The sequence below is a fragment of the Globicephala melas genome, chromosome 7 (genome assembly GCF_963455315.2).
Source record: "Globicephala melas chromosome 7, mGloMel1.2, whole genome shotgun sequence".
In the NCBI taxonomy this organism is placed as follows: domain Eukaryota; kingdom Metazoa; phylum Chordata; class Mammalia; order Artiodactyla; family Delphinidae; genus Globicephala; species Globicephala melas.
This window is the reverse complement of record NC_083320.1, coordinates 103,371,335-103,396,792: the sequence shown is the minus strand read 5'-3', so window position 1 is coordinate 103,396,792 and position 25,458 is coordinate 103,371,335. Positions and strand designations below refer to the sequence as shown.

Genomic DNA, 25,458 nt, shown 5'->3' with positions numbered 1-25,458 from the left:
CACCTGTGTGTAAAACAGAGACATAATTTCATAAAATTGTTCATGTTATGTATGTAGTGGAACTTGAAAAAACATTCTTTAATTACAGAAACCTGATGCAGAGAGTCTCTGCAGTATTAGGATCATTACTAGCCCATTATAATTTCCATGGAAACTTGTTCTGACCATGGAGAAGGAAGGGTTTTGTTGTTTGAGTTCATAAAAGATTGAACTAAGTAAGCATGGCCCGAAATACATCAGCCATTACTTAATTAAAAAAAAAAAAAAAAAAAGTCCCAGGAGAGTAGGGTTATCAGGTGCTTAGGTGGGGAAGGGGTGGGAATAGGTACTGGGACAGAATCGTGAATGAGTTACCAGGTCTGCGGAGTGTGCTGATTTTCTAGGCTGCATGTTTGTTGACTCTCTGGGCACAAAGGGCCTGTACCTTCCACGTTGCCGTTTGGGAGTTATTTCTCAACACCTGTTTGTATCTGCATAAGACCATATATTGATGATTGTTCCTGCTTTGTCTTCTAAACATCCAGACACATATCAGTATTAGCGGAAACAATAAAGAAGGGAATACATGACGCTGATTCGGAAGCACGGATAGAAGCCAGAAAGTAAGTGTTGGCTGAACACCACTTTCCCGATTCACTACTTTTATGTTTCAGGTGTCCTGTCCAGATCGCCTCATGAAAGCTTATTAAGTCACATGGACATGTTTTGTTAATCAGGACCTTTAAATATGACCCAAAAGGCCATTTCAAAATATCTCTCTAGTTTTCTGTTTCGAGGGTTGTTGAGTTGAGTGTCCAGGCCTGAAAGGCTGGTACTATTTGAACATAAAGTGGACTGAGGTAGACACAGAAAGCCCATTTTTAAATTTATGAGAAATTGCTGCGTGAGCTGGCAAAGCACTTGTCTGCGTGCCCCGTGTTGTCTCTCACTCACTAAGCTCTGTGGGTCCCAGTGGCTTGTTGACTTGCCGTGAAGAATCCCGCTCACGGAGATCCTTTCCCTGGGATCACAGCTCTGCAGGCATCGGCGGGGTGGCATGCCGGGGCAGTGAGCCCCTCCAGGAGGGAGGGGGGCTGGTCGCAGACCACAGCTCGCTGTCCCCGCTCACGTTTGGGGCCGTCTGGCCATCAGGACTGGTTATGCTGCAGTCGTGAGGCTGGGTCTCCACGTGCAGCGCCATCCTGCGGGTGAAGCTGCCATCGTGACCGTAAGTAGCTGAAGCTTGACGCCAAGATGTCCTCCCTCTCGGGCAGCTCAGAGAGAAGAAGAGCTTCCCGTTTTGCCCTGTGGCTGTTTCTCTGCGCTTTCGTAGTCGACCGGCTCTTCTAATTGACACGGGTTAAAGCCAGTCCTTACATCCTGGAACACTGCGGACTTGCTCGGCTGCACGAGCACACCCTGACCTCGCACTTCCTGCTCCGACTGCTTTCTCAGTTAAGCCGTAGTTCCCTGGTTTCAGAGTGTGTGGAGGACTCCCGCTTGACCCTCAAGTGCTCACTGCAATCTCGTGCTGGGAAGTTCCTACCAAAAGAAGGGACATGACAAGCCGTGGCTAAAAAGTAAAAACTAGGAGGAGCGGGTTTGTGAACGGTCTGCGTACGCTGCTCTTCACCCTCATCTTGTATTTGGTGCCTCCACCCCAGTTTTTTCTTGTCCTTTGATCGTAACACAGTACAGGTTTCAAGTAGCTGTGAGCCTCGTCCTGGTTTTCTTTTGTTCTCGTTACCTAAAGCCGTTTTAAGTACTTGGAACCAGGGAGCGTCACATTGCATTGATAAAAGCGTCCATGACCGAGTCCCCCTCGCGTTCTGGGTGTCGTTCTCGTTGGTTCGGCTCCATCTTCCCTGAGGCTCCCAGTCTTGCGAGTCAGGCTCTTTAATTTCCATTTTATCCATTTCATTAATGCGACTGAGAGTCAGACAGCTGGGCCGGAGTCACCAAGAACGGGAGCTGGGAGTGAGGATCCACCAGACCTCCGCGGTTCCCACGCTTCCTCAGGCCGCAGCTGCCGCCGGTCGCAGGAGCTGGCGGTGGGGGGCGGGGGGGGTCCCTCCCTGACAGCGTCCCGGGTGCATACCCGTTGACAGGAGGCTGCGTGTTTTCCAGGTGTTACTGGGGTTTCCACAGTCACTTCAGCAGAGAAGCGGAGCACCTGTACCACACTCTGGAGCCCTCCTACCAGAGGGCTCTGCAAAGCCACCTGAAGAGCTCGGACAGCGTGGTGTCGCTGCCCCAGTCAGACCGCTCATCCTCCAGCTCGCAGGAGAGTCTCAAGTAAGGGCCCGGCTGTGAAGAATGGGCTGCACGAGCACGCAGACTCTCCCTGTGCTTTTGTCTGTCTGCGTGCCGTTGCCATTCCCCCTTAATTCAGGTGGAGGCTGGTGCTGGGGAAGATGCTGTGGGGATGGTGAGAAACGAGTGGCCTGGTCCCTGGTCCCTGGTCCCTGAGGCAGGTAGTTTGTACTTAAATTTACATGGCAGTCCTGGAACACAGTTTTGGAGTAACACAAGCGAGTTGTTCAGGGTGTCTTCTAAGATAATAGAAGCGTTAACTTGGAGACAGCTCTGGAAAGGGAGGGCTTTCAAACCCTGGGACTGAACGTGCTGCCATCTTCTCTCAGTACCTCTGATCCCTGTTGCTGTTTAAGACTTCCCTCCGTGTGTTTGAAAGATAGTCCAAAATATAATGCTAAAGCTTTTCCGAAATCGGGGGTTCATAAGGTTGTGGTCCAAGGTACCTGTAGAATTCTGGGAAGCCTGAAGCCGTTCTTTATTATCATATTCTCCCGCTGTAGATTGTATTTGTATCAATGCAGATACAGTGCACCTTTGATAATAGACAGACGTGTCCCTTTATTTCCAGTCGGCCGCTCTCCGCCAAGAGAAGCCCTACTGGCAGTGCCACCTCCAGAGGTAAGGCGGGCGCCGCGGGGGAGGCCCTGAGCCTGGGGCGGGCTGAGCAGCGGCTGGAAGGGTCTGCGGAGGGCCCGCCGTGCCCCGTGCTCCCACCGGGCCGGCAGACCTGTCCTCGCCCACAGAGCTGCCGTGGGGGGCGCCTCTGTGCTCTGCGCACTTGCCAGGGGAGCGGGGGCCGCTCGGGATGTTCCGAGCAGCAGGCAGCTGATGGCTGTGGGAGGACAGGAGGGGACGTTCCCAAGAGGGGGAGCGTCCAGCTTGGCGTGCGCCTTCCTGCCACCCTGGCCAGACATGATCGAGTTTTCATTACTTCGGTGCTCACGTGAACTGGAAACGTGGTCCATTTCTGTGGGGTTTATGGTCTCTGATGACGGGGGCTTGCGGAGCTGCGGCCACTTGTCACTTCCTGCAGCATCGGCTGAGCTGTGTCCGGCGAGCAGGGGACACTGTCGGCCGGCGCTGTGTGCTCCAGCCTTTGTCAGAGCTTGACTCCTGTTCTCAGGAGAAGCAGGGCATGCGTCAGCGATACAGGTCTAACATTCTCACGTGGCCCTTACCGTCGTTGCTAAGGTTCCCTCCTCCCCCCGCAGCTTCCACAGTCAGCAGCAAATCCGTGTCCACCACGGGGTCCCTGCAGCGCTCTCGAAGCGACATAGACGTGAACGCAGCCGCCAGCGCCAAATCCAAGGTCCCCTCGGCTCCCGGTGCAGCGCCCTTCAGCTCCGCAGCGGCCTTGCCTCCGGGCTCGTACGCCTCCTTAGGTAACCAGCCCTGCGACCCTGCCCCCGAGTCTGCCGTTCGAGATAACCCTTAACCTCTGCTCCAATCCGTCCGTGTAGCAAATTACCAGGAACCGGAGTTGAGGCGGTTGCAGGGCTGACCTTTCAGAGTACGTGCGTCTGGGCGCTGACCTGCGCGCTGACCTCTGTGCTGGCCACTGGTTTGCAGCCACCCTTTGGTGGGTGTCCCTGCTTCTGGGGCATCACCCTGGTCGGGGACGCATGCCTCAGCACCCTGTGCCCCTTCCCAGCTGCCCAGACTCCTCCTGTGTGGCCAGGGCTGGGTTTCCTCCCCTCCTGACCTGGGTGGAGAGCCTGAAGTGCGGGGGCGGGGGGGCGCTCCGGAGGAGCAGGAGGGACTCAGCAACCAGCATCGCCTGTTGTACAGAAGGGTGTCTTCCTTCCCTGTGTCACCTTGGGAGGAGTGGGTACCTACTCCGATGAAAGCCCGGAAGAGTAAAAAGATTATTTTCAAAGGAATATCTGACAGAATGCTAGGTCAGTTTTTCAGCAGACGCTGCACATCTACTGGGGGTAAGGCTGATAGTTTGAGTTTGTTTTTGTGAAAGCAGAGTTGTTCAAAGCCAAAGTCTGGAGACCTCGCTGGATCCATTTTATTTTGGATCTTAAGGAAACGAATACAATTCAAGCTTCATGAAACATCGAGACTTATTACTTGTGCGGTTTACAGAGTAATTCCAAAGTCAGTCCTACAGCTAATATTCTGAAAGCATGGAAGCAGAGCGAGAGAACACCGAGAGGAGGTTACCAGGCCCGACCTTGAGTCGCTCAGTGACCCTGACCAGGCTGTGTTTCCTCTACCCATAAATGAGTTGTAATAATAGCCACCTAATTCAGACACGGGGTAGGGACAGGTGACATTATATAAAAGTCCTTTGTCAACCATTATCCTGTACGGCGAAGGGAACTGCGGTCGTGATAGGAACGTTATTAGTTTAAAAGGTAAGGTGTATGTTGTGGGACATTGTTAAGTCGGTCTTGTTTTCTCTACAGAAATGCCTCATTGAGATTGGGAAGATGCCCAGTAAGGGCTCTCCTTTTCTCTGGTTTATTTAACTCTTACAAAGTCACGTAAGCGTGTTTAGGATCCCATGTTGGTGTGTGCTTACCAAGAGAGAAGTCAGGTGGGAAGGCTTTCTGTTCATTTTAGTTCCGTCTGATCCACCTTGAGAATCTGTAGTCAGTGTTTGTTTCATTGCTTGAAAACCTGAGTAAAGTTACAGCAGTCCTTGTTTTTCGGTGCATGATTGAGCTATTTTAATACGGACCCTGTGGACTCCGCTTGGCGCTAGTCAAGGCACTTGGGTCTTCTGGTCTGATGACACAGAAATGACCTTTTAGAAGCGCTGATGGTAAATTTTCAGCCCAGTGTTACCTCTTCGAATGACAAGACTGGAGTATTCCCCATTCTCCCAGCATTTCCTGAGAGCTCGACCTCTGCTTTCCTGATGTCCAAGTCAGCAAGAACCAAAAAAATCAGCCCCCAGATACAACATAACCCTTCGGAGGAGCAGTTACAAGTACTACCGAGGTTGACACGTTACGTCTGTGAGGAGTGTAGCGTTAAAGCTCATGATCCTTTTCCAAATTTCTAGAGTCCAGACGCGTGAGGGGAGACACGGAGCCCCTAGGCCCTGACTCAGGTACCGAGCTGGACGGTCTTGCTGCTCGCTGTGTGGCTGGGACAGGCCTTGCTGTAGCCAGCTTCTCGGAGCTGCTCACTGACTGCCTCTGTCCTTGGGGTGTCCTTTAGTTCCCCGCCCCCCCTTATTCTGCTGGTGCTTTGTTCCAAAAAACAGGGGACTCTTCAGAGGATGAGGTTGGGCCACATCAGAAACACAGTCAGTCTGTCAGCTGAGGCGCGACCCTGGGCTGCCCTTTCGTGTTTTGTCTTCTGCAGGCAGAAGCACATTGTCCTAAGCTGATTTCGGTAGAAGGTGCACCACTTACTTGCTTCCGACTCTGCTTTGCTGTTGAACTTGTTTCCCTTTTAATTTTATTTTAAACTGTACTTTTGCTTCTTTAGTAGCCAATAATAACATTCTGCTTTTTAATTTTTTTGATGCGACTAACTGTTCCCTGTTGTCCCTTCCCTTGTTTTTTAATTTGCTTAAAGATGGCACTGCCACCAAAGCGGAGGGTAAGCAGTTTGTCTCTGTGGCCGAGCTGTGTCTCCCTCTCACTGGTCCTCTGTCCCCACGAGTGTTGCCTGGCGCCCTCGCCCTCCCCGGGGTCCCTGCATGACACGTTGCACGTGCATCCCTCCACTCTTCTTCATCCTGTTTCCACTGGGTTTTGCCTTCCCCCAACCTGAGCTCTCCTCTCCTTTCTTGTGTGGTCGTTGTGCTTGTGAATTTGGGCCCTGAGTGTGCTGTACGTGGCGTCGCTCTGAGCCCACACTGGGAGGGGGGTCACGTGACCTCGTGGGTCCCAGCTGCTGTCACCCCTGAAGCACCACCTCAGCTTCCGTTTCGTCCTCCTCACTTTGTGCTTTTGTGGGCCTCTCAGGATTTGCCTTTCCTCTTTTAAACATAAATTTAAGTGTCCATCGTCAATTCAGGTTCAAGGCTGGTGAAGGTTTTCCGGCAGGTAATTTCTAGACGTGAAAAAAATTGTTTCCTCTCCCCTAAAACTGCTGAATTGTGTGATACCATTTCTGTTTGTCTCACTGACGCATACCCCATTCATTCATATACCTTGGTTCATCCACTCAGCAGCCTCGTCCTCTGTGACACACAGGAACATAGCTGGTGGAAGAAATACACAAACCCATGTCCACTTTGTTTTCTTTTTGTCTCATTCTCAAGAGGCTCTTTCTGATGTTTCATTCTTTTGAATTTTAGATGGAGCTGTTCTCATTGGTACAGGTCTTTGATTAGAACATGCTAGACAAGATCGACCTTGCAAAGTCTCTAGATAGTAAGCACGATGTTTCAAATAATTGAAATTTAGAGTTAACCTCGTCTGCTTAAGGGAATGGCTTAGACCCATGAACCCTCAGGATGATTTAACAATTAGGAACTGCTAGGTAACTTTCCTGTATTATTTAGCCACTCTAAAAGGCCAGCCAGCAGAGGAGACTGGGTTTTATCTCGAGATGTGCACTACTTCCTGAGGGACTTGCAAAGGAAAAATCGGAACGGAACTTTTAAAAAAGAGGAGCATAGTCTCAAGATCAATGTTCTTTTCTGTGTTAAAAAAAAAAAAGATCAGTGTTCTTCAAACTCATCTCATCGTAAACATCACCGGGGTGCTTGCTGCAGGGGCAGAGTCCTAGGCCCTGCCCCCGAAAATGCTGACTAGCTTTGGAAGGAGCAGGGGCTCTGAACATTCACCAAGCCCCGCTGGTGGTTCTTGGGGTCGGATAAGTTTTTGAAATGAAAAGTTTCCAAAATGAAAAATGGACAAAAGGCCCATGTCACGACGAGGGCGTCATTTGTGATAGGAGACTGAGGCTGAGTGTGATTTTCTTCATTTTTTTCGTTGATATGAGTCATTTTATATCTCTCCTTCCCCAAGAAACCATCCTAAGTATTTCCTCAGCCTAGACGGTTGCGGAGTGGAGGGCGGAATACAATAATGTATTTCGTCTCATCAGATGAAAAGTGAAGAAGTGATGTGGGAAGTTATACATTTTTTGCAGAATGCCCTGCTTGATTTCGTATACCTATATAGCACAATCAAAATCAGCCTGTGATTCCATGCAGCAGTGGGGTTTTTGAACTTTTTTTTTTTTCTTCTTTCTGTGAGTTTTCTTTTACCTGTCCAGAGCAAGATCAGAAGGTTGCTTACTTAGTTATGGTGCAGGAGGCTGAGGATGAGAAGTCTCTTTCTGGTTCTCCTTCTTGTAGGAAAGTGGAGGTTGATCTGTGGGCCCTTAATCGTATAGAGTTCAGAATCAGCCAGAAGAGAACCTTATCGGGGCAGCCCCGTGCGCCTTGGCCTCAGTCCCAGGGCCATCCAGGCTATCACATAACTGGCCGCTCAGAGCCTCCAGCTTTGTGTGATGACAAGACAGAATACAGAGGCCCCGGGAGGCCTGTGAACTGGAGCCCCTCTAGGCCGTCATTTCTGTTTGTTTCAGCTCTGAAACTTAGCAGGCCTGCTTAGAAAAGCTACACATGCAGCGAGTATCACTTAGCATCTTGTCATGAGTTTTCTGTCTGAATTTTAGGGATCATTATGGGCCTTTTGAAGATTTGTTAATAAAGTCTGTTGAATATTTTACTATCTAGCTCCTGAGGCAAGCGCTAGGCACTTGCATCACGAGGCAAAGATATGACTTTGAATCAGTGGTTGGATGCTCTAAATTCAGAATTCAGGCAATACATTTGAAACCTGGCCACTCCCTTATTATCGTAATTGAGAAAAACAAATAGTCTTTGGGAGTTACCTATCTCACATACCAAGTAGCCACTCTGATGTTTATGACTAATCAGATAAATATTTTTTGTGAAGGACTCAAAGCTCAACTTTTGGACGAAAGTTTATTTCCAGGTTATCTTTCAGTGTGTTACTATGTTCAGTGATTTGGGGGATTTGGAAAAGGAAGCATTGATAGTGTCTGTTACGCTGCTCGTGAGAGAGTTTATTATGATTACCCTGGACCCTTGAGCAACATGGGTTTGAAGCGTGTGGGCCCACTATAGGCGGATTGTTGTCAGTAAACTTACAGAACTGCACAGTCTGTGCAGGGCAGCTGTGGGACTCGAGCATCTGTGGCCTCAAGCATCCCCGGCCGGCCCTGGAACCAGCCAGTCTCTGCGGGTACCAGGGGTGGCTGCAGATACTCCAGTTGTGTGGAAACGAATGACTCGCATCTTCTCATCTCATGCTTTTTTTTTTTCTTTTAAATTTAGCTGCTGGGTTTAGGAAATGTATTATTCGTGTTTTTTTCCCCCAAATAAATAATTTTAAATGAAGAGTTAAAATACTTCAGTGACCTGTTGGTACCAACAACGTAGTGATGGGTTCAGAGTGTAGGTAATCATATGTTACTAAGTGTAGTCAAAGGCCATGCTTAACTACTGGTGATTTTAATTAAGGTTACACAATAAAAACTATGTAGCCTTGTCTGCTCTTCTGGAAAAGGAACTTAGATTTAGTTCTCTTTTACTGGGAAATAAAACATTTGGTATTGCCGTGTGTCTGTCGAAGAGCTCTGAATTTTAAGAATTTGGCCTTTTTACACAATGAAAAAATATGTATGTATAAAAAAATAAAAGTTATAAACTTCTTTTACTTTTATCTTTAAAAAACATGAGTGAAGTTATGGAGCGGCGGGCGGTACCTGTAGGTAGCAAAATTTACAGGTGATCAACTTTGCAAATTTTGTTTCTTTCAAAAATGCCACGTGCGACTCGAGAGGTTGGGCTTTTTGTGCCCCAGACAGTGGGTGTAAAAGCAGGTTCCTGGACCCAAACGTCCCAACTGGAGAGTGAGATTTACCTGGAGACCTTTTCATTGTCACGCCTCAAAATGGAGACAAAGACCCGAGTGGGGAGAGGCTGTCGAATGATGTATAACTGTCTTAGGCTAAACTGGACGTAGGAAAACCGTGCTTCCAGGTTAAACCAGTTCACAGGTTTAGTTTCCAGTCCTGAGGGCTTTTCTAGAAGAATGGCAGTGTGACTGGCTGTTATTAACGGGCCACGAGATACGGATGTTCTGTCTTTATTCCACAAAAGTCAAGGGCTGCACTGCTCTTACAGGTCTGTTGTCCTCTGGGTCTGCTTTTCTCTGGATGTGTGTGTTTGTTGATGCGCCTCTTGTCTCTCCCTCCAGAATTTTTTTTCTGCTGTAGCATTCCCTAATACCCCATTTCCATGTCTTTGACTTAACGCTGACTTTTTTTCCTTTTTCACATCTTCTTTCTGTCCCTGTCAAAACACGGTATGAGTGAATATGTCATTAACAGGTCATAGGGTAGAACTGAAGTATATTTTTACTGTTTGTTGCATTTATTGAGCAGGCTTTCTTTTTCCTAAAGACCACAGAGTATTTTATATCATGTCTTTAAAACATATACAGGCACTTGCAGTAATATTGCCAAATTAATAGGATGACTAAACCAAACCATACCTCTTCCAATAAGGGAAATATACATCTGAGTACAATACAACAGAGGCCCTTTAAACTCCCCAAAACGGATTTTAAGGGTGCTCTGAGGTTACTCATGTTAAGTCCCTAGGTGAGAGTTAAGAGTTGGCACTCAGCCAGCATTGTAAAAGTGCTGTATAGCCATGAAAAGGTGGGCTTGGGGAGAAAAACCTTTGAAGACATCAAACTGACATGATCGCTCTCTTGACTTGGTCCCAGGCAAAGGAAAACCAGCCTCCCCTAATTTGTAACTAAACTCTCTTCTCACACAAGTTGTGCTTTCAGTTTTTGTTATCTGTGGTATCTGGGAACCCCCAAACTGATGAATAAGTAGTCTGCGTTTACAGCCTCCACGGGAAAGACAGTGAACTTCTACAGAGGAGGCCACTGTCAAATCTGGTTTCTCAAGGTCCCCACAGATTAAACTCTGGCAAATACGAGCTCATAGTCCAAAATTACATCCATGGTGAGTGAGAAACAGCCGAGAGAAAGAATAAAAACATAATTAATCCTTCAGGACTTGAGGGTCTTTTATGTAATATGAAATTGCTATATTTAAATGTTTAAAGGAAATAAGAAACTTGTATTTTTAGCAGCATATAGAGTTTAGTAGTCTGAGTGATCCTCCCAATTGAGAGCAGAGCACCCCTCTGGAATAAACGTAGTAAAGCCACTCATCTGCAGACTTAAGCAAAAGCAGAAACCCTAGGAAGTGAGGGCCAGAGCTGGTTTGCATCCTGAGGTTTTGGGCTGAATCCTGGAGACCTGGGGCATTTGCTCAGGACATGGAGTGACAGGAAGTCACTGCGTCCTCACTGGTGAACAAGAGGTTGACTCTACTGAAGAGAAGAGGACAAGAGGGAGTCTGCCCATTTTAATCTTAAGTACTGGGTGGAGCAGGGAACGTCATCTTCCCTGAGAAGTTGCAGCCATAAATCGGGCCTTCGTGCAGCTTTCTGGTCAGAATTCATGCTACCTTTGTGGTCTGAGAAACCCAAGCAGATAAATCATGTTGAAGTGGCTGTGGATTGCTTGTATCCACAGGACGCTAGAAGAAGCAAACATAGGTCCTCATTGGAAGAACTCACCTTCACTCTAGGTCTTAAAGAATTCCCATAAAGTTCCAAGAAAATAAACCATTTTGTTGTCTTAATATTTAAAGAAATAAAAAGAAAAATTGAGAAAGACAAGCAGGGGAGTAAGGAACTATAAAGAATGACCAAGCAGGCTTTGAAAAAGAACAAATGGATCCTCTAGAAATGAAAATATAATAAGTTATTAAAATTTAAAACTCGATGGGTAAATTGAGCTGCAGAACCAATGAAACTGAAGAGTGAACTCACGAATTCAAGGTAAGAAAACATCGTCCAGAGTTATGTGCAGAAGGGACGGAGTTAGAAAACAGGATGGGGTGTTACGTCCCACGGGAAGTAGTGAAGAAGTTCAACCTATCTAATTGAGTTTTAAGAAGAGAGACTGGGGGGGAGACAGTATATGAAGAGGTCGTGGTTGGGAATCTTCACGATTGTTGAAGGACACTGAACCACAGATGCAGAAAACCTGGTGCATCCCAGCCAAGACAAAAAGAAAATTCACAGTGAAACACATCATAACGAAACTGCAGAACACCAGAGATTAAAAATATATATCTATTACAAATAGCCAGAGGGAAGAAGAGACTACCCACAAAGGAAAGCCAGAGTTTAAATACAACTGGGGACCCTGGAATCAGATCGATGGAGCATATCAATGTCCATGTCCTGTTTCTGACTTTCTACAATAGTTTTGTAAGATGTTACCATTGAACGAAACTGGGTAAAGAGCACATAGGATCTCTGTGTATTATATCTTACAGTCAAATCTGAGTCTACAATTATCTCAGAATAAAAAGTTTAAGAAAGGGGTCTAGAAGTTGTGCTTTTAATATTAATATTTTAATCTGTAAGACTGTTACCTTAGAGATAGCAAAGCATATCTTGAGAAAAATTAAGACAAAAGGAGGAAACAAAGGAAGGTAAAAGGAAAATGAGAAATCAAGACAAAAAAAGCATGCTTATAAGTGGTAAGAACAAGCTCAAATGAACTGAACTTTCCAGTTAAAATAGAAAGATTATTAGACTTAAACTTTTAAAAAAGATCTAGCAATATGATACTTAAAGAGATTAAGCCTTTAAGGCTACAGATAGAGTAAAAGACAAAGGATGAGAAATTCATAGTAAAAGAAAGCTGTTGAAGGTTTATTAATAACAGACCCAAAAAAGGCAAAAAGAGGACTTCTATGTAATAAAAGAGTCAATAAGTCACTAAGGTGCAATAGACCTAAATTTTTATGGATCTAATAAAAACAGCCTCAAGATATACAAAAAAGTATTTGCAAATTAATATTCATAGTGGGTGGTATATAAAAATACAAATTTTGAATAACTAATACATTAACATAGTTCCAAACTCAGAAAATATAAAGAGGTATGCAGTTTCCCCTCATCTTTGTCTTTCATTTATCTAGTTATCACCTCTTTCCTTCAACCTCAGTATGTTACTGCTTTTAGTTTCATTTTTATCCATAGTTTGTTTGCATAAAAAATAATATAGGGAATTCCCTGGTGGTCCAGTGGTTAGGACTCCACGCTTTCACTGCCAGGGGCCTGGGTTCAATCGCTGGTCAGGGAACTAAGATTCCACAAGCCGCGTGGCGCAGCAGGAAGAAAACAAACAAAAAAAAGAAAGAATATGAAAATCATACTTTTCCCTTTTTTAAAACATAAAAGGTAGCATATTTACATACACTATTCTGCATCTTCATTATTTTCACTTAATTATAGCTTAAGCTTCTTCCATGTTAGGTTGCAGAACCTCCTCACTCATTAATACTGCTGTACATTCCCCTGTGTGGATTAACTTGAACCAACCAAACCCATATTGATAGACATTTGGATTGTTTTCAGAGTTTTGCTGTTACAAACAGTGCTGCCGTGAATTCCCTTTTATGTGCATCATTCCGCATGGACACAAGAGTATTGGGAGGCTAAATTACGCAGAGTGGGATTGTTGGGTTGAAAAGCGTACACATTTGTGATTGTGACGGACATTGCCGAATGACCCTCTGTAGGGGCTGTATTAATTTTAACTCCCACAAAGAATGAATGAGCGTGCCTGTTTGCCTACATGCCAGCAGGTTAGCAGACTTTTAAGATTTTTGCCAATCTTGTCGGTGATGAATAGCATTCTTAATGTCATTTTAATATTTTTTTCTTACTGGGGGGCTGCACACTGTTTCCTACATTTAGGGGCCATTTCTATTTCAGTCAAATATCTATTCCTAGCCTTTGACCATTCTTTATTGGGATGTGACAGTGGTGTGTTGAAGCTGGCTTGAACCAGTTCATCCGATTCCAGTTGTTAGATTTTCAGGAATTTTATAAGCTGGTTTACATTATATCAATGGCCTCAAAGAGGCCACGGTGGGACTATTTACACCAGGGAATTGCAAAGCACCACAAGTCAGCAGAACACTCCCCCAACCACCCCACCCCCCACAGTTCCCCTCTAACTGCTAAACATTTACCAGCACACTTGCTGTTGAACTTATTATTGATACCTAGGAATCTTTTATGTGATAAGGAAATTAGCACCTTATGACATGAGTTGCAAATAATTTTCCCCCATTTGTCATTTTCTCGAATTTGCTCATAGTTTTCTTCCTGCCATCCTGAGATTTAAAAAAAAAAAAATTAGTCAAATTTATCAATCTTTTCTAATGGCTTTTAATTTTGTTATAGTGAGAATGGACTTTCCACTACAAGTTACCATGGAATTCTCCCATGTTTTCTTTCAGAACTTTTTTTTTTTGGCCGCACTATGCGGCATGTTGGATCTTAGTTCCCCAACCAGGGACTGAACCCGTCCTCCCTGCAGTGGAAGCACGGAGTCCTAACCTCTGGACTGCCAGGGAAGTTCCCTAAAACTTTGATGGTTTCATATTTGACATTTTAATCTTAGGTCCATTTGCTGCTTTTCTTGGTGTAAAGTGTGAAGTATGGATCCAACTTATTTTTCCAAAGCAGAACATTAACAAATGAGATCCTATAATCCATTTTTTCAAAAGCAACATATTATGTTGAACTACATATTAATCCCTGTGGAATGAAGCAAAAGCAGTGCTTAGAGGGAAGTTCCTAGCCCTAAGTTTATATTAGAGGAGAGACTGAATTAGTCTGTTTCCAGTGTGTTAGTGAAAGAACAGAATAAACCCAAAGAAAAGGAGGGAGGAAGTAGCAAAGATATGAGTAAAAGTTAATGAAGTAGGAATGAAACATTCGTTTTAGAGGATTAAGAAATACAAAATGTGATTCGTTGAAAACACTAATAAAATAGGCAAACTTTTGGAAAGATCAGTTTGAGAATTGGCAGTGATAAAGCAGGTATAAGTGTGGATCAGTAGAGCTTTAAAGGGGTAGTAGAAAACTATGACAATTTTATGTTAACAATTTTAAAGCAAATTGGACGAACTTCTAGGGAAAAAACCTGTTTCTTCAAGAAGAAGAAAAAACCCAAGTAGTTTTAAGACTACTCATTAAATAATTTGAATCAGTACCTAAAACTCCATGCCCCCACCAAAAGCTAATTACTTAATTAAAATAGAAAAGACATCCAAAATCCCTACCATGCTCAGACGGCTATACATTGCAAGTTGTGAAGCATGGGACAGTTCCCGTCTTACATAAACTCAGAGACCAGGAAGAGAGAAAGCTTCCCTCCCTGGTTTCATGTAGCTGTTGTGACCTTGGTACCAGAATCAGATGAGGTACAATACAGACATTCTGTGTATGTGACTGCGTGAGTCATGACAGCGGAGGTTTGATACTTTCAAACCTTATTGATGCAGCTCAGTACGTTTAGGAGAATAATCCTCTTTATCTCAGAAGATGGAAGCAAAGCATTAAAACATTCCAGAAACATTTCTGATAAATTCTTAGCAATTAGGAATGAGTTTTCTTCACTTGTTGAAGTATAGTTTGTGAAATTCCAGAATTAGTTTTTTACATGTGGCTCAAGATAGCAAAGCCTACCTCGTGCTTCTCTTGAGCATTGTGCTGTGTGTCCAAGACAGCAGATGAAGTGATCAAGGGTAGGGTTTGAAGGGAGAAAACTGAAGTCTTATTTGCAGGTGGTTTTCTGTTTAGAGAACACCACATAATCTACATGTAAATTGGTAGGATTAATAAAAGTTTAGCAAGGTCCCTAGAGTTAAGTCGGGGCTTCCCTGGTGGCGCAGTGGTTGAGAGTCTGCCTGCTGATGCAGGGGACACGGGTTCGTGCCCCGGTCCGGGGGGATCCCACGTGCCACGGAGCGGCTGGGTCCATGGGCCATGGCCACTGAGCCTGCGCGTCCGGATCCTGTGCGGGAGAGGCCACAGCAGTGAGAGACCTGTGTACCACGAAAAAAAAAAAATATATATATATATAAAACAGTCATATTCTTATTTGTCAGCAAGTTAGACAATATAATTTAATCAACTGTATTGTGTATAATAAAAATAAGGCACCTTTGAATAAGTCTATAAAAATTGAATAAAACTTTTGGAAAAATTATAGTCTTTATTGAAAGACACTGAAGAAGGTGAAAAAGAGAAAATGCTAATGAATGGAAAGATCAATATCATAGGGCTGCCCCCCCCCGCCCCCAGCTTAACCCCAAATTCCACATTGCCAGTCAGAATTTCAACACGTCTTTTTATTACATCTTCACGTGCGCATATGCAAGAGAGCAGAGGGCTTTAGGGAAAAGTGGCTTGATTTGCCCTACCAATTAGGAAGGTAGTTTTGAAAAGCTACTCGCAACAGTGTATGTTGTACAGGATGGACACATGGACTAATGGGGCAGACACCACAGTGGAGAAAACGGACCCTTGCATGTATACAAGTACTTGTAAGTGACAGAGATGGCTTTGTAGGTTAGTTAAGAAAGGGGTTAAGTAAATTTGTTTGGACCTTCGTTAGTCACACAGAAGAAGTAAAACGGGTCTCTCCTTTACGTCCTACAAAAAATCGCTTCCGTAACTGAGCTCACAGATAAAATGTTGAGCCAAACAGTAAGTTTTGGAAAAATATATACCCTATGATACGATTAAAAACATTAAAAAAATATAAAATAATGCCATCTATTTCTTGGTTATGCAACTATGTATATTAAAACCATAAAGAAATGCTAGGGAATGATGACCAGCGGGGGGTTGGGGGGAGGTGGAGGACACAGGGACATAGCAAAGAAGATTTTTTTATTTTCTTAGCTGAGAGGGTTTGGATGGTCACTTAAAAAATCCTAAGAAATTAGACTCAGTTGTTTTTTTCACATTCAGTTTTCTTGGTGACTTAGCAGAGTAAAATGACCTAGCCAGGCACAGGCATCTGAACCTGCGGTGGGACCTTGGACAAATTAAGTAACCCCCTTGCTTCTCTGTTTCCTCATGTGTAAAGTGGGTACTTATATGTTGGTGTGAGGATTTTTGTTTTTTTAATTTTATTTATTTATTTTATTTTTGGCTGCGTTGGGTCTTTGTTGCTGCACGCGGGCTTTTTCTAGTTGTGGTGAGCGGGGGCTACTCTTCGTTGCAGTGCACAGGCTTCTCATTGCAGTGGCTGCTCTTGTTGCGGAGCACGGGCTCTAGGTGCACAGGCTTCGGTAGTTGTAGCACGCAGGCTCAGTAGTTGTGGCGCACGGGCTTAGTTGCTCCGCGGCATGTGGGATCTTCCCGGACCAGGGCTCGAACCCGTGTCCCCTGCATTGGCAGGCGGATTCTTAACCACTGTGCCATCAGGGAAGCCCGGTGTGAGGATTTTGAGTGCACACATATATAGCTCATAGTATCCTATATGATATAGCTCCTAATTTTAGTCTGGATTCTAGAACTTGTAGGTCTTTCATTCAACTGCTAATAAAAGTCATTGATTCTTTCTAGTTTTCTTTCTTCCTTTTTTTTATTTTTAATTAAGTGCAGTGCTTTCTTTTATTGCTCTTTACCTTCCTTTCTTGAACCTTTTCAAGTCTTAGGATTTGTTTTTCCGTATTGCCTTTCTGCAAACTTTCTCAGTTGATGAGGTAGATGTGCTTTAGAACAGTGTAAGAAGCCGGTGGGAGTTCAAATTGCTTTGTGTTTTCCCTATCAGATTGCTCTTCCGATTGAATTATGGAAATGGGGGCATTTGTGCCCCTTTGAAAACAAAGAAGCCCTGTATTTTAAAAAGTTTAATTCCTTATCATTCTAGTCTTACCATCAGTGATTTTGTATTTATGAATCCATTTTTATTTTTATGGTTTCATGCTTTGATAATTGGAGTTAACACATTGCTTTACTTAATAATGGCAAATATTCTTCATAAATGCCTATGACATTGCATTATTTTTAGGTCACTTCTCTAGGTATTCCTAATATTGATTCTTTCTATAAACTTCATCTTTTTGCAGCCTAGAAACTTGCTGGCATACATGCTTTAAAATAGAAGTTTAATGCTACACAGCAAGACACATTTATTCTCCAGGGTGATCTAACTTTTGCTGATTGCTGAGTTAAGGTTTCTTTGTTTTATTTTGCATTTACTCTTTTTTTTTTTTCCTGTAGTAGTTTTCTGAAGATGACAGCTAATATTCTTTCCTGCTTTTGGAAATTCGACAGACATGTCGGCAATGAACAGGAGAGAGAATTTAATCTGGAAAAAAAATTGTGGAAAAAAACCCTCAAGTGACTATCACCTCCCCATCTGAAAATAGAATATGCTAAAACAATTGAAAGCAAAGCACCTGATGGGTTCCTGAGTCCCTCTGAGGAGTTTCTGACGTGTCTGTAGAATTTGTGTGTGCACACAGGGACGCGTGTCAGGACCACACGTGGGAGACCAGCTCCCCCGGCGGTGGCTCAGCCCCGTGCCCCTTGCCCGAGGAGTGATCGCACGTATTGGAAACATTACGGAAGCACTGTTTTTGCCGTGTCCTCCAGGTCGGATCCGCACGCGACGGCAGAGCTCTGGGAGCGCCACCAATGTCACCTCCACGCCTTCCGACAGTCGGGGCCGCAGCCGCGCCAAAGTGGTCTCACAGTCCCAGCGTAAGAAGTATATTTTATGCTCCCTCTCTCTTAGTTTTATCCAACAGCCATTCTGTAGCTGAAAATTTATAGTATTTTCATCGACTTAATGGAAAAACACATTTCTGTGGCTCTAAGACACTGTGAATAATCTTGATGTTTGTTGGATGCTTACAAGACGGGGTATTCCAGTGTACCTGTGTCCCCTTTCCAGGTGATTTACACTTTGTGTCCCTAGGCAGGAAACATTGAAATGCAGTTTCCCTCCCCTCAAGCCTCCCAAGGTGAATCGTACTTGGGCTGGGACCCATTTTGCTGTTGATGAGGGATCCTGATGTCATTCAAGAGCAGCTCCGGGGGGAGATGACTTCATGCTGAGGTCTCTTCCCAGCGGCAATAAGTAAATCCATTCGAAGCTGCCCCCCCCCATCACCCGCTGCGCTAACACGCCACTCTGCTCCTTTCCTCCTGCCAGTGTGGGCTCTCGCTTCGCTCGGCTGCCCTCGCTCGCTTCCATTGCTGCTTCTCTGTATGTGTTGAGTCACCTGATTTGTTAACATCAGCCATGAAAGCAGCCGTGGGCGGGATGAGTGTGTTCTGATCTCTCTTAGGATTCAGGCCTGGTGTCTCACTTCCCGGCTTCCCGGTCTGTGCACTAGGAGTGGGGCGGGGGGTCAGGGCCCTCCTGGGCAGGCGACCATGGTGGAGGTGCTTGTCAGCTGCCGGAGTCAGCCTCCTTCGTGGCCCCAAGAGCTGTCTGGCTTGTGTAGAGAGCGGCTAGTCTGAGGCCAAACCTTAGTTAGCTTCTGTCGTAGGTGTTTAGAATGCCTTCCTCAGCTCCTCCTGAGTTTAGATGCTTTCCCCATGTCCCTTTGATAACTAGAGTCCTCATGTTAAAAGAAGCTTATGTCCTTTCTGAAAAGAAAGTGCAAGGTCAGACATACTGCTGTGAGACGACAGCACCCAGGCTTGTTTGTCTGACGCAGAAGCCCATGCTTTTAGTGTATTACACCATACCACACAGCATAGGTTGTGCAGGTGTAGTCCAGAAGCTTCTGCCTGGGGAGTAGTGTCCAGGCCCTGGTTATTCTGGTGAACCCTAGTGATACCTGGAGTCACAGATAGATGTAATACTCTGGTCATGACCTCATAAATATGAGTCGGGTCTTATCGCAAAAAAAATTTTTCTTGGCCAAAAATGTTCGAGACTCAGAATATAAGTCAATACGTTGAAATTGAGTTGAATAAAAAAATTGTATAGGGTTGTATAGGCTGTATAGGGTTGTTTCCTTTCTTGGAGAGTGAGGGCTGAACAGTATTTTCCATTTCTTTATGTCTGCTGTTTATTGACCTTGGCCTCTGCAAGGATCCCTGCCCCTAGCTGGGTCCTCTGCTTAAGAGGTGGTGGAAATAAAGTTCTTCTGTAGCGGGGGATGATAGAGCTTTAATTTTTCAGTCATAAAAATACTGCACTTTGCCTTGGGGATCCACTTGGAAAGCTCATCAGTTTTATTTTACTCACCAAATTCCACTCAAGGGAAAGAGACAACACCAGCAAACGACCAAGCCTGGACCTTAAACTTATATATATAAATCAGATATTCTTTTTTTTTTTTACATCTTTATTGGAGTATAATTGCTTTACAATGGTGTGTTAGTTTCTGCTTTATAACAAGGTGAATCAGTTATACATATGTTCCCATATCTCTTCCCTCTTGCATCTCCCTCCCTCCCACCCTCCAACTATTCTTTTAAAAATTATTTTAATAGGTAGATAGGAGCACATCTAGATATTTTACGAATGTAGCTATACTAGCATTCATAGTTCTGATTTAAGAGTAGATTTCGTTAATATTAAATTTAGGACAGTTAACAGTTGGCATCTTTTGAATAGTTGAGGACTTAAATATGTGAGGATTAATGTTTAAATATTGGAGAATTTGGCATAAGACATTCAGATGAAACTACCTAGTAGTGGTTTCTTCCACTTGGTTGATGTCTCTGGAGCACCTCCTGTGTGGTGAGCACCGTGTGCAGGGGTAGAGATACACAGATGGTAAGATGCAGTCACTTCTGCCAGGCTGCTCAGAGCCAGAGGGCAGGTGCCCCCAAAGGGCCCGGCATCTTCTCTGCATCTCGTCCGCCTGGCACTGTGCCTGGCGCATGGTAGGTTCATAAGTGTTTCATGAGCAGATCTGAAATAAATGCTAATACAGTATGATGTGTATAAAGTAAAAATAAGTACGAAAATAGGCTAGGAGGAACAAGACCTAGAAAAACAGCCCTTTTGCTAATGTGTTTGTGAACAAAGACATTTGTGCTGTGTTGCATGCTGACCTTCTGTATTGTGTTATTGTCTTTTAATCCACTTTTTGCCTGTCCTTTGGTCTGCTCTCATAATCAAGGATCCAGATCTGCTAATCCTGCTGGTGGTAAGCCATTTCTCTTCTTGCTTTTTTTTTGTGTTTTGCATTCTCCCGCACCCCATGTTCCTTGCACAATATTAATTTCTCTCTTTATTATGAGCTTAGTTAATCTTGCTGCGTTTTTTCTGTATGTTCAAATTCTAGAGTTTGAAATGGATTTCTTTTCTCCTTTTATACAGCTTAATCGTTTATTTGTGTGCTCAGATTTTATGGGCAAAATTAATAGATCCTGAGACATGTTCTTCATGGGAACGTGTACTGATAATTTTATAATGAATTTCACTTAAACTGTAGTTAAATCATTATAAAGTACGAAGTTTCGTAAGTAGCCACCTGAGTGATTTATTTGAATGATGGAGGGGGGTGTGTGTGTGTGTGTGTGTGTGTGTGTTTAATTTCCAGGTAAGTGTTATTTTGAAGGTTTTTCCCTCTGGATCATTCTATTCTGCTACATGATAACAAATACTTGATATTTGCGAATTTTATTGCCTTCTCTGCTTAAGGAGATGATCTAAGTTAATGACTGCCATTTGAGTGTATTGGTACGATCCTTAAAATTTTGCTGCCTTCTCTAAGAAAGAATTTTGTTTTACAAGAAATGGTTATATAGGTATGTAGTCACTTAGCCATTTATAAAAATAACTAACCATATTATGATTTTAATTTCTAATTTTATTGCATTCACATCAGGGAATGTTTTCTATATAATTTCTTCCTTTGTAAAAGGTTATTGAGATTTCCTTTGAGGCTTAGTACAGAGTCAGTGTTTGTACTATTCCTGTGTGGAAATGTGAAAGGAATGTGTATTCTGTTTGTTGGACTATGCACTGTGTGTATATGCGGGAGGTGTGTTTATACATATCTGTATAGTTTTGACTGCATGCTCTGCCAGTTTCTGAGTAGTGTATTAATCTTTCATTAGTATTAGTCTTTCTGAGAGATATATTAATAATTACGGCCTTTTCAATCTCTCTCTGTATTTTTATCGTTTTTGTGTTTTCTATCTCAAAGCTATGTTACGTGGAGCATAAAGTTTCATGATTATTATATCTTTAAGGATAATTATTCTTTAATCAATATGAAACATCCTTTTTTCTCTTTTAATGCTGTTTTTTATTCTGTTTTGTTGTTTTGTTATATGTATGTTGTTTGTCTCTTATAAACAACATACAGTTGAATTTCATTTCAGTTTTTTTAAACCAATCCAGGAATCTGTCTTTTAATAGTTGAATTTAATCCAGCCACATTTATTATGATTACCGATATGTTTGAGCTTATTCTTATCATTTTATCTTGTGATTTCTGTTTACCATATTTCTGCCTCCTTTTCCATTTGTTAGATTAATGGAGTCTTCCTTTAGCGTTTAAGAAATTTCTGTTATATTTCTACTCTTTCAGCCATTTTTTAACATACCCACTCCTACAGAAACCAAACCAGTTAATAAATAAATGCCTTTGTGATTATTTGTAGAAATTTGCTGTGCAACTGAGAGGCTTTTTGTACTCAACCTGAGCCTGCTCTTTTGAATCAGAAATTTTGCAGTCATTTCTGTAGAACTCCATCTTTAATTAACTCCTGTGTATAAATACTCTTTTATGAAAATTTGATGTTCCTTTATGCTCCTTAGTTTTTGAAAAATTAGTGATGTTACCAGCTAGAAAGCTATTTTTATATAAAATTCTCTTGATATTTGATCCAAACTCATGTGTAAACTGACTTCTGAAGTTACTGTAATTTATTTCTTGATTTACATCCATTATTCAATTTTGTTTCGCTTCATTTTTAGCTGGCAGCCGATCAAGTTCCCCAGGGAAATTGTTGGGAAGTGGTTATAGTGGCCTTGCTGGGGGTTCCTCGAGAGGCCCACCTGCGACACCCTCTTCAGAAAAACGAAGCAAGATTCCCAGGAGTCAGGGATGTAGCCGAGAAACAAGTCCAAACCGCATAGGATTAGGTGAGAATTCTCAAAGATCTTGAAACACCATTCCCAACCTGGTCATAATTTTGATTATAATCTAATGACTTTGTCTCCTGTGGGAAATAGCTGTTTTTGAACCGAGGATGTCACTTTGCCTGTGTTAAAAAGACATTTCAGTTTGTGCTTTTTACAGATGATAGCAGGTTCAGTTTTCAGTTAGGACTAACAAATATGTGGGGTTTACCTTCACACTGATGGGAAAGAACTACACCATTGTGGGCTTCTGTGGGTTAGAGTCATTTTGCAAAACATTAACCTGGGGGAATGGGCAGGCTTCTTTGCTGCAAAATTTCCTGCACAGGAGCACTGTTGCTTTTTCCATTTGTCTTTCACTGATTAGCAATAAATAGCCATTAACCTATATAAATATTCAGAAGCAATTTGTAGGGTCCACATTTATTTTGATTTTGCTCTTCTCTAACCCAATTGGTGAAAATTATCATCACAGAATATGTGTAGCTGTTACTTTTGACATAATGTTGTTCAAACATAAAAACCAAGAAGAGGAAAACTAGGTATATATAGTGTTTATTTTTGTGTTGTAGTGTTTAGTTTCTTTGTAGTAGGATTTTATATGAATGACTCTCAGCAGCTTAACAGTCTTTCACTCTATTAAAATCTAATTTGTATGCTCCCTTTTTAGTAAAACGGTTAGAAGTCTTGTGATCTACTGTGAAAAATCTGTGTTCATACTCTTATAGTCTCACCTGCTTTCTAAGGGTAAAAACCTACTAATGTGAAATCAGAATACTGTATTCTTTTGTCCTGTTGGCTTACCTTTGTCATTTATTCATTTATCTCCTCAATAACTTTTATTGAATACTGGAACGTTTACTGTGATGTGCTAGGCACATGTTGTTAGATCTTATGATTAGAAGATAAATGCAGTAGATTTAGCTTCTGACTTCAAAGAGCTTGTGGTCTTAGAGGTGAAAATGTAAGACAGTATGACAGATACCCTGGCAGCTGCTCTGGGACCGCAGAACAGGAATGTCTGCCCCAGTCCTCCTAGGTTTCCTGCCAGGGGAGCCTTCCCAGAATCGGCCCTGTTTCGATGCGGTGTATAAGGTGGCACCAGGCGGGGTGGGGAGATGAGGCAGAGAGGAGCCTGTGCAGAAGCGGTCAGACGAGAGGGAGCGTTGTGCGCCCTGGGACCACTAGTGGTTTATCTGACGATAGCCGAGGATGTTTGTCAGAGTGGGTGGGAGATGCCGAGTGGGTGGGAGATGGGGGCAGAGGGACTGGTAGGGTCCAGCTCACGAATGTCCTTGAAGGCTCCCTGAACTTCGAGAAGGCGGTGGGGGGCAGGTATTTAAGAAGTAGAATCGAAAGGATTTGGTTTGACCAACATTTCCGAAGCAAGTGAGAAATGTAATCAAGCCGTGGTTTTGTTAAAATGCTGCGTGATGCTGACCTTCTGTGGGCTTTATGGAGCATGGTCCCTGAGCTGACCAGTTATTTGCATCCAGTAATAGCAAGTAATGTGGATACAACCAGAGAAAATATCATGACTGCAATATCTACTGATAAATTTCAGATTTGTTGTTGTCACATACGTGTATTTGGATCTGGTTTTGTTTGGAAAATACATTTGATTTCAAACCTAGGCTTGAGGTTTCAGCTGTCCTTTTCCCACAATTAGTTAAGTTTATAGGATGTTTCTTGGTGATCCTGACTTGTTTCATACTGCTAAAAATTCTTTTCTTTTGTTTTTGTTTCTGTTTTTGTTTTGCGGTACGCGGGCCTCTCACCACTGTGGCCTCTCCCGCTGTGGAGCACAGGCTCCAGACGCGCAGCCTCAGCGGCCATGGCTCACGGGCCCAGCCGCTCTGCGGCATGTGGGATCCTCCCGGACCGGGGCACAAACCCGCATCCCCTGCATCGGCAGGTGGACTCTCAACCACTGCGCCACCAGGGAAGCCCCAAAAATTCTTCCCTTTTTTGGGATTTTACTTTTTAAATTTATTAAAGATGCCATTTTTACCTTCTTGAAATTGGGAAATAATCCAACCTCGATTATCTAACATGACTCTAGGACCTGGCAGTCTATGCTCTTAAGTATGAAGTTTGCACTGTGGGTAGCTGGAAAGACAGCGTTTAATAAGCCTTTGAAAGAAGTCCTATGGAACATCATCCATCAGTAAGAACTAAATAGGAGCCTGTCAGCCTTCCCAAGCGTTCTTATTTGAAACATCATTTTGAAGAAAGTTGTTTCCTTGATGCTCGTTAAGGGGATTAGTTGTGGATGGAGCTTTGAGGTCATGCATACAATTCTGATTAAAGAAGATACTTTATAGACATTTTTGCACATTGTGAGAATATACATACACAGTTATAAAATATATATGAGTAAAATACATCTTTCCACTTTTTTCGTCTAGTACTGCTTAGAGATTCCATTTTATGGGGTGTCAGATATGTTAGCATTTTTCTGTAATAGAGTGTATATTTCTTTGATCATTTAGTATATACTGGGTATATGTCTATGTGTCTAAACATTTGGTTCATTGTATAGCAACTTTAAATATAAATATTCAAAAAAAAGTAGGAGTATCTTTTAAGAATATTTTCTATAATCCCCAAACCGGTTAATAGTTTTCCTCATAGCTTGGAATTTGCCCTGAGAAATAATTCTAGTTATCTGCAAATTGTATTTGGTTCAACTACGCCTTTTTTGGTTTGAAATAATATTTCTTAACTAAATTTTCCAGTTTCACCTGTGATAAAGATGATGTCAGAGCTCTTTTTCTTTAGCATTTAAGGTTTCTTAAGCAAAACGGGATGTAATTCCTGTTGGATAACTAAGAAACAAAACCCTCCCACGCCCTTCTTTCTGAAATGTATTCCTTCATAAACTGAGCAAATGGAGGAGTGTGCGTGTCAATTGTTTCCTTCTACGTGTGACTTAGGGTAAAGTCACACGAATTGCTGACCTCTACAGCAGTCACGTTTTGGAAGTTGGCCTTTGGTTCCCTTGTTCTCCCAACTGTCTACTGAAAAGGCTATGAACACATTGGACTTTCTGCCCCTAACAGTCTGTGGATATGCATTTAAAGTGTTCTCAGATGCTTTTCTGGTTAAATGTGTTTTGAAAAAAATTGAAATTAATAATTCCTTTTAGCTCTTTGTTAGATTAGACTACTGTGTGCAAGACCAA

General features: G+C 43.1%; 1 protein-coding gene across 30 annotated transcripts in view; it reads left to right on the top strand.

Moving 5' to 3' along the window:
• The window catches only part of CLASP1 (cytoplasmic linker associated protein 1), a 264,028-nt gene that overhangs the window by 162,207 nt on the left and 76,363 nt on the right, over positions 1 to 25,458 (top strand). For 13 of the 30 annotated variants that reach the window (XM_060302563.1, XM_060302556.1, XM_060302567.1 and 10 more), the window contains 8 exons: positions 525 to 602; positions 2,107 to 2,274; positions 2,864 to 2,913; positions 3,507 to 3,677; positions 5,833 to 5,856; positions 17,810 to 17,917; positions 20,302 to 20,328; positions 22,110 to 22,277. In XM_060302563.1, the coding sequence (XP_060158546.1) occupies positions 525 to 602; positions 2,107 to 2,274; positions 2,864 to 2,913; positions 3,507 to 3,677; positions 5,833 to 5,856; positions 17,810 to 17,917; positions 20,302 to 20,328; positions 22,110 to 22,277 (794 nt within the window). The remainder of the gene's footprint in view (positions 1 to 524; positions 603 to 2,106; positions 2,275 to 2,863; positions 2,914 to 3,506; positions 3,678 to 5,832; positions 5,857 to 17,809; positions 17,918 to 20,301; positions 20,329 to 22,109; positions 22,278 to 25,458) is intronic. The other 17 variants (XM_060302568.1, XM_060302555.1, XM_060302551.1 and 14 more) reach the window with 3 other exon arrangements.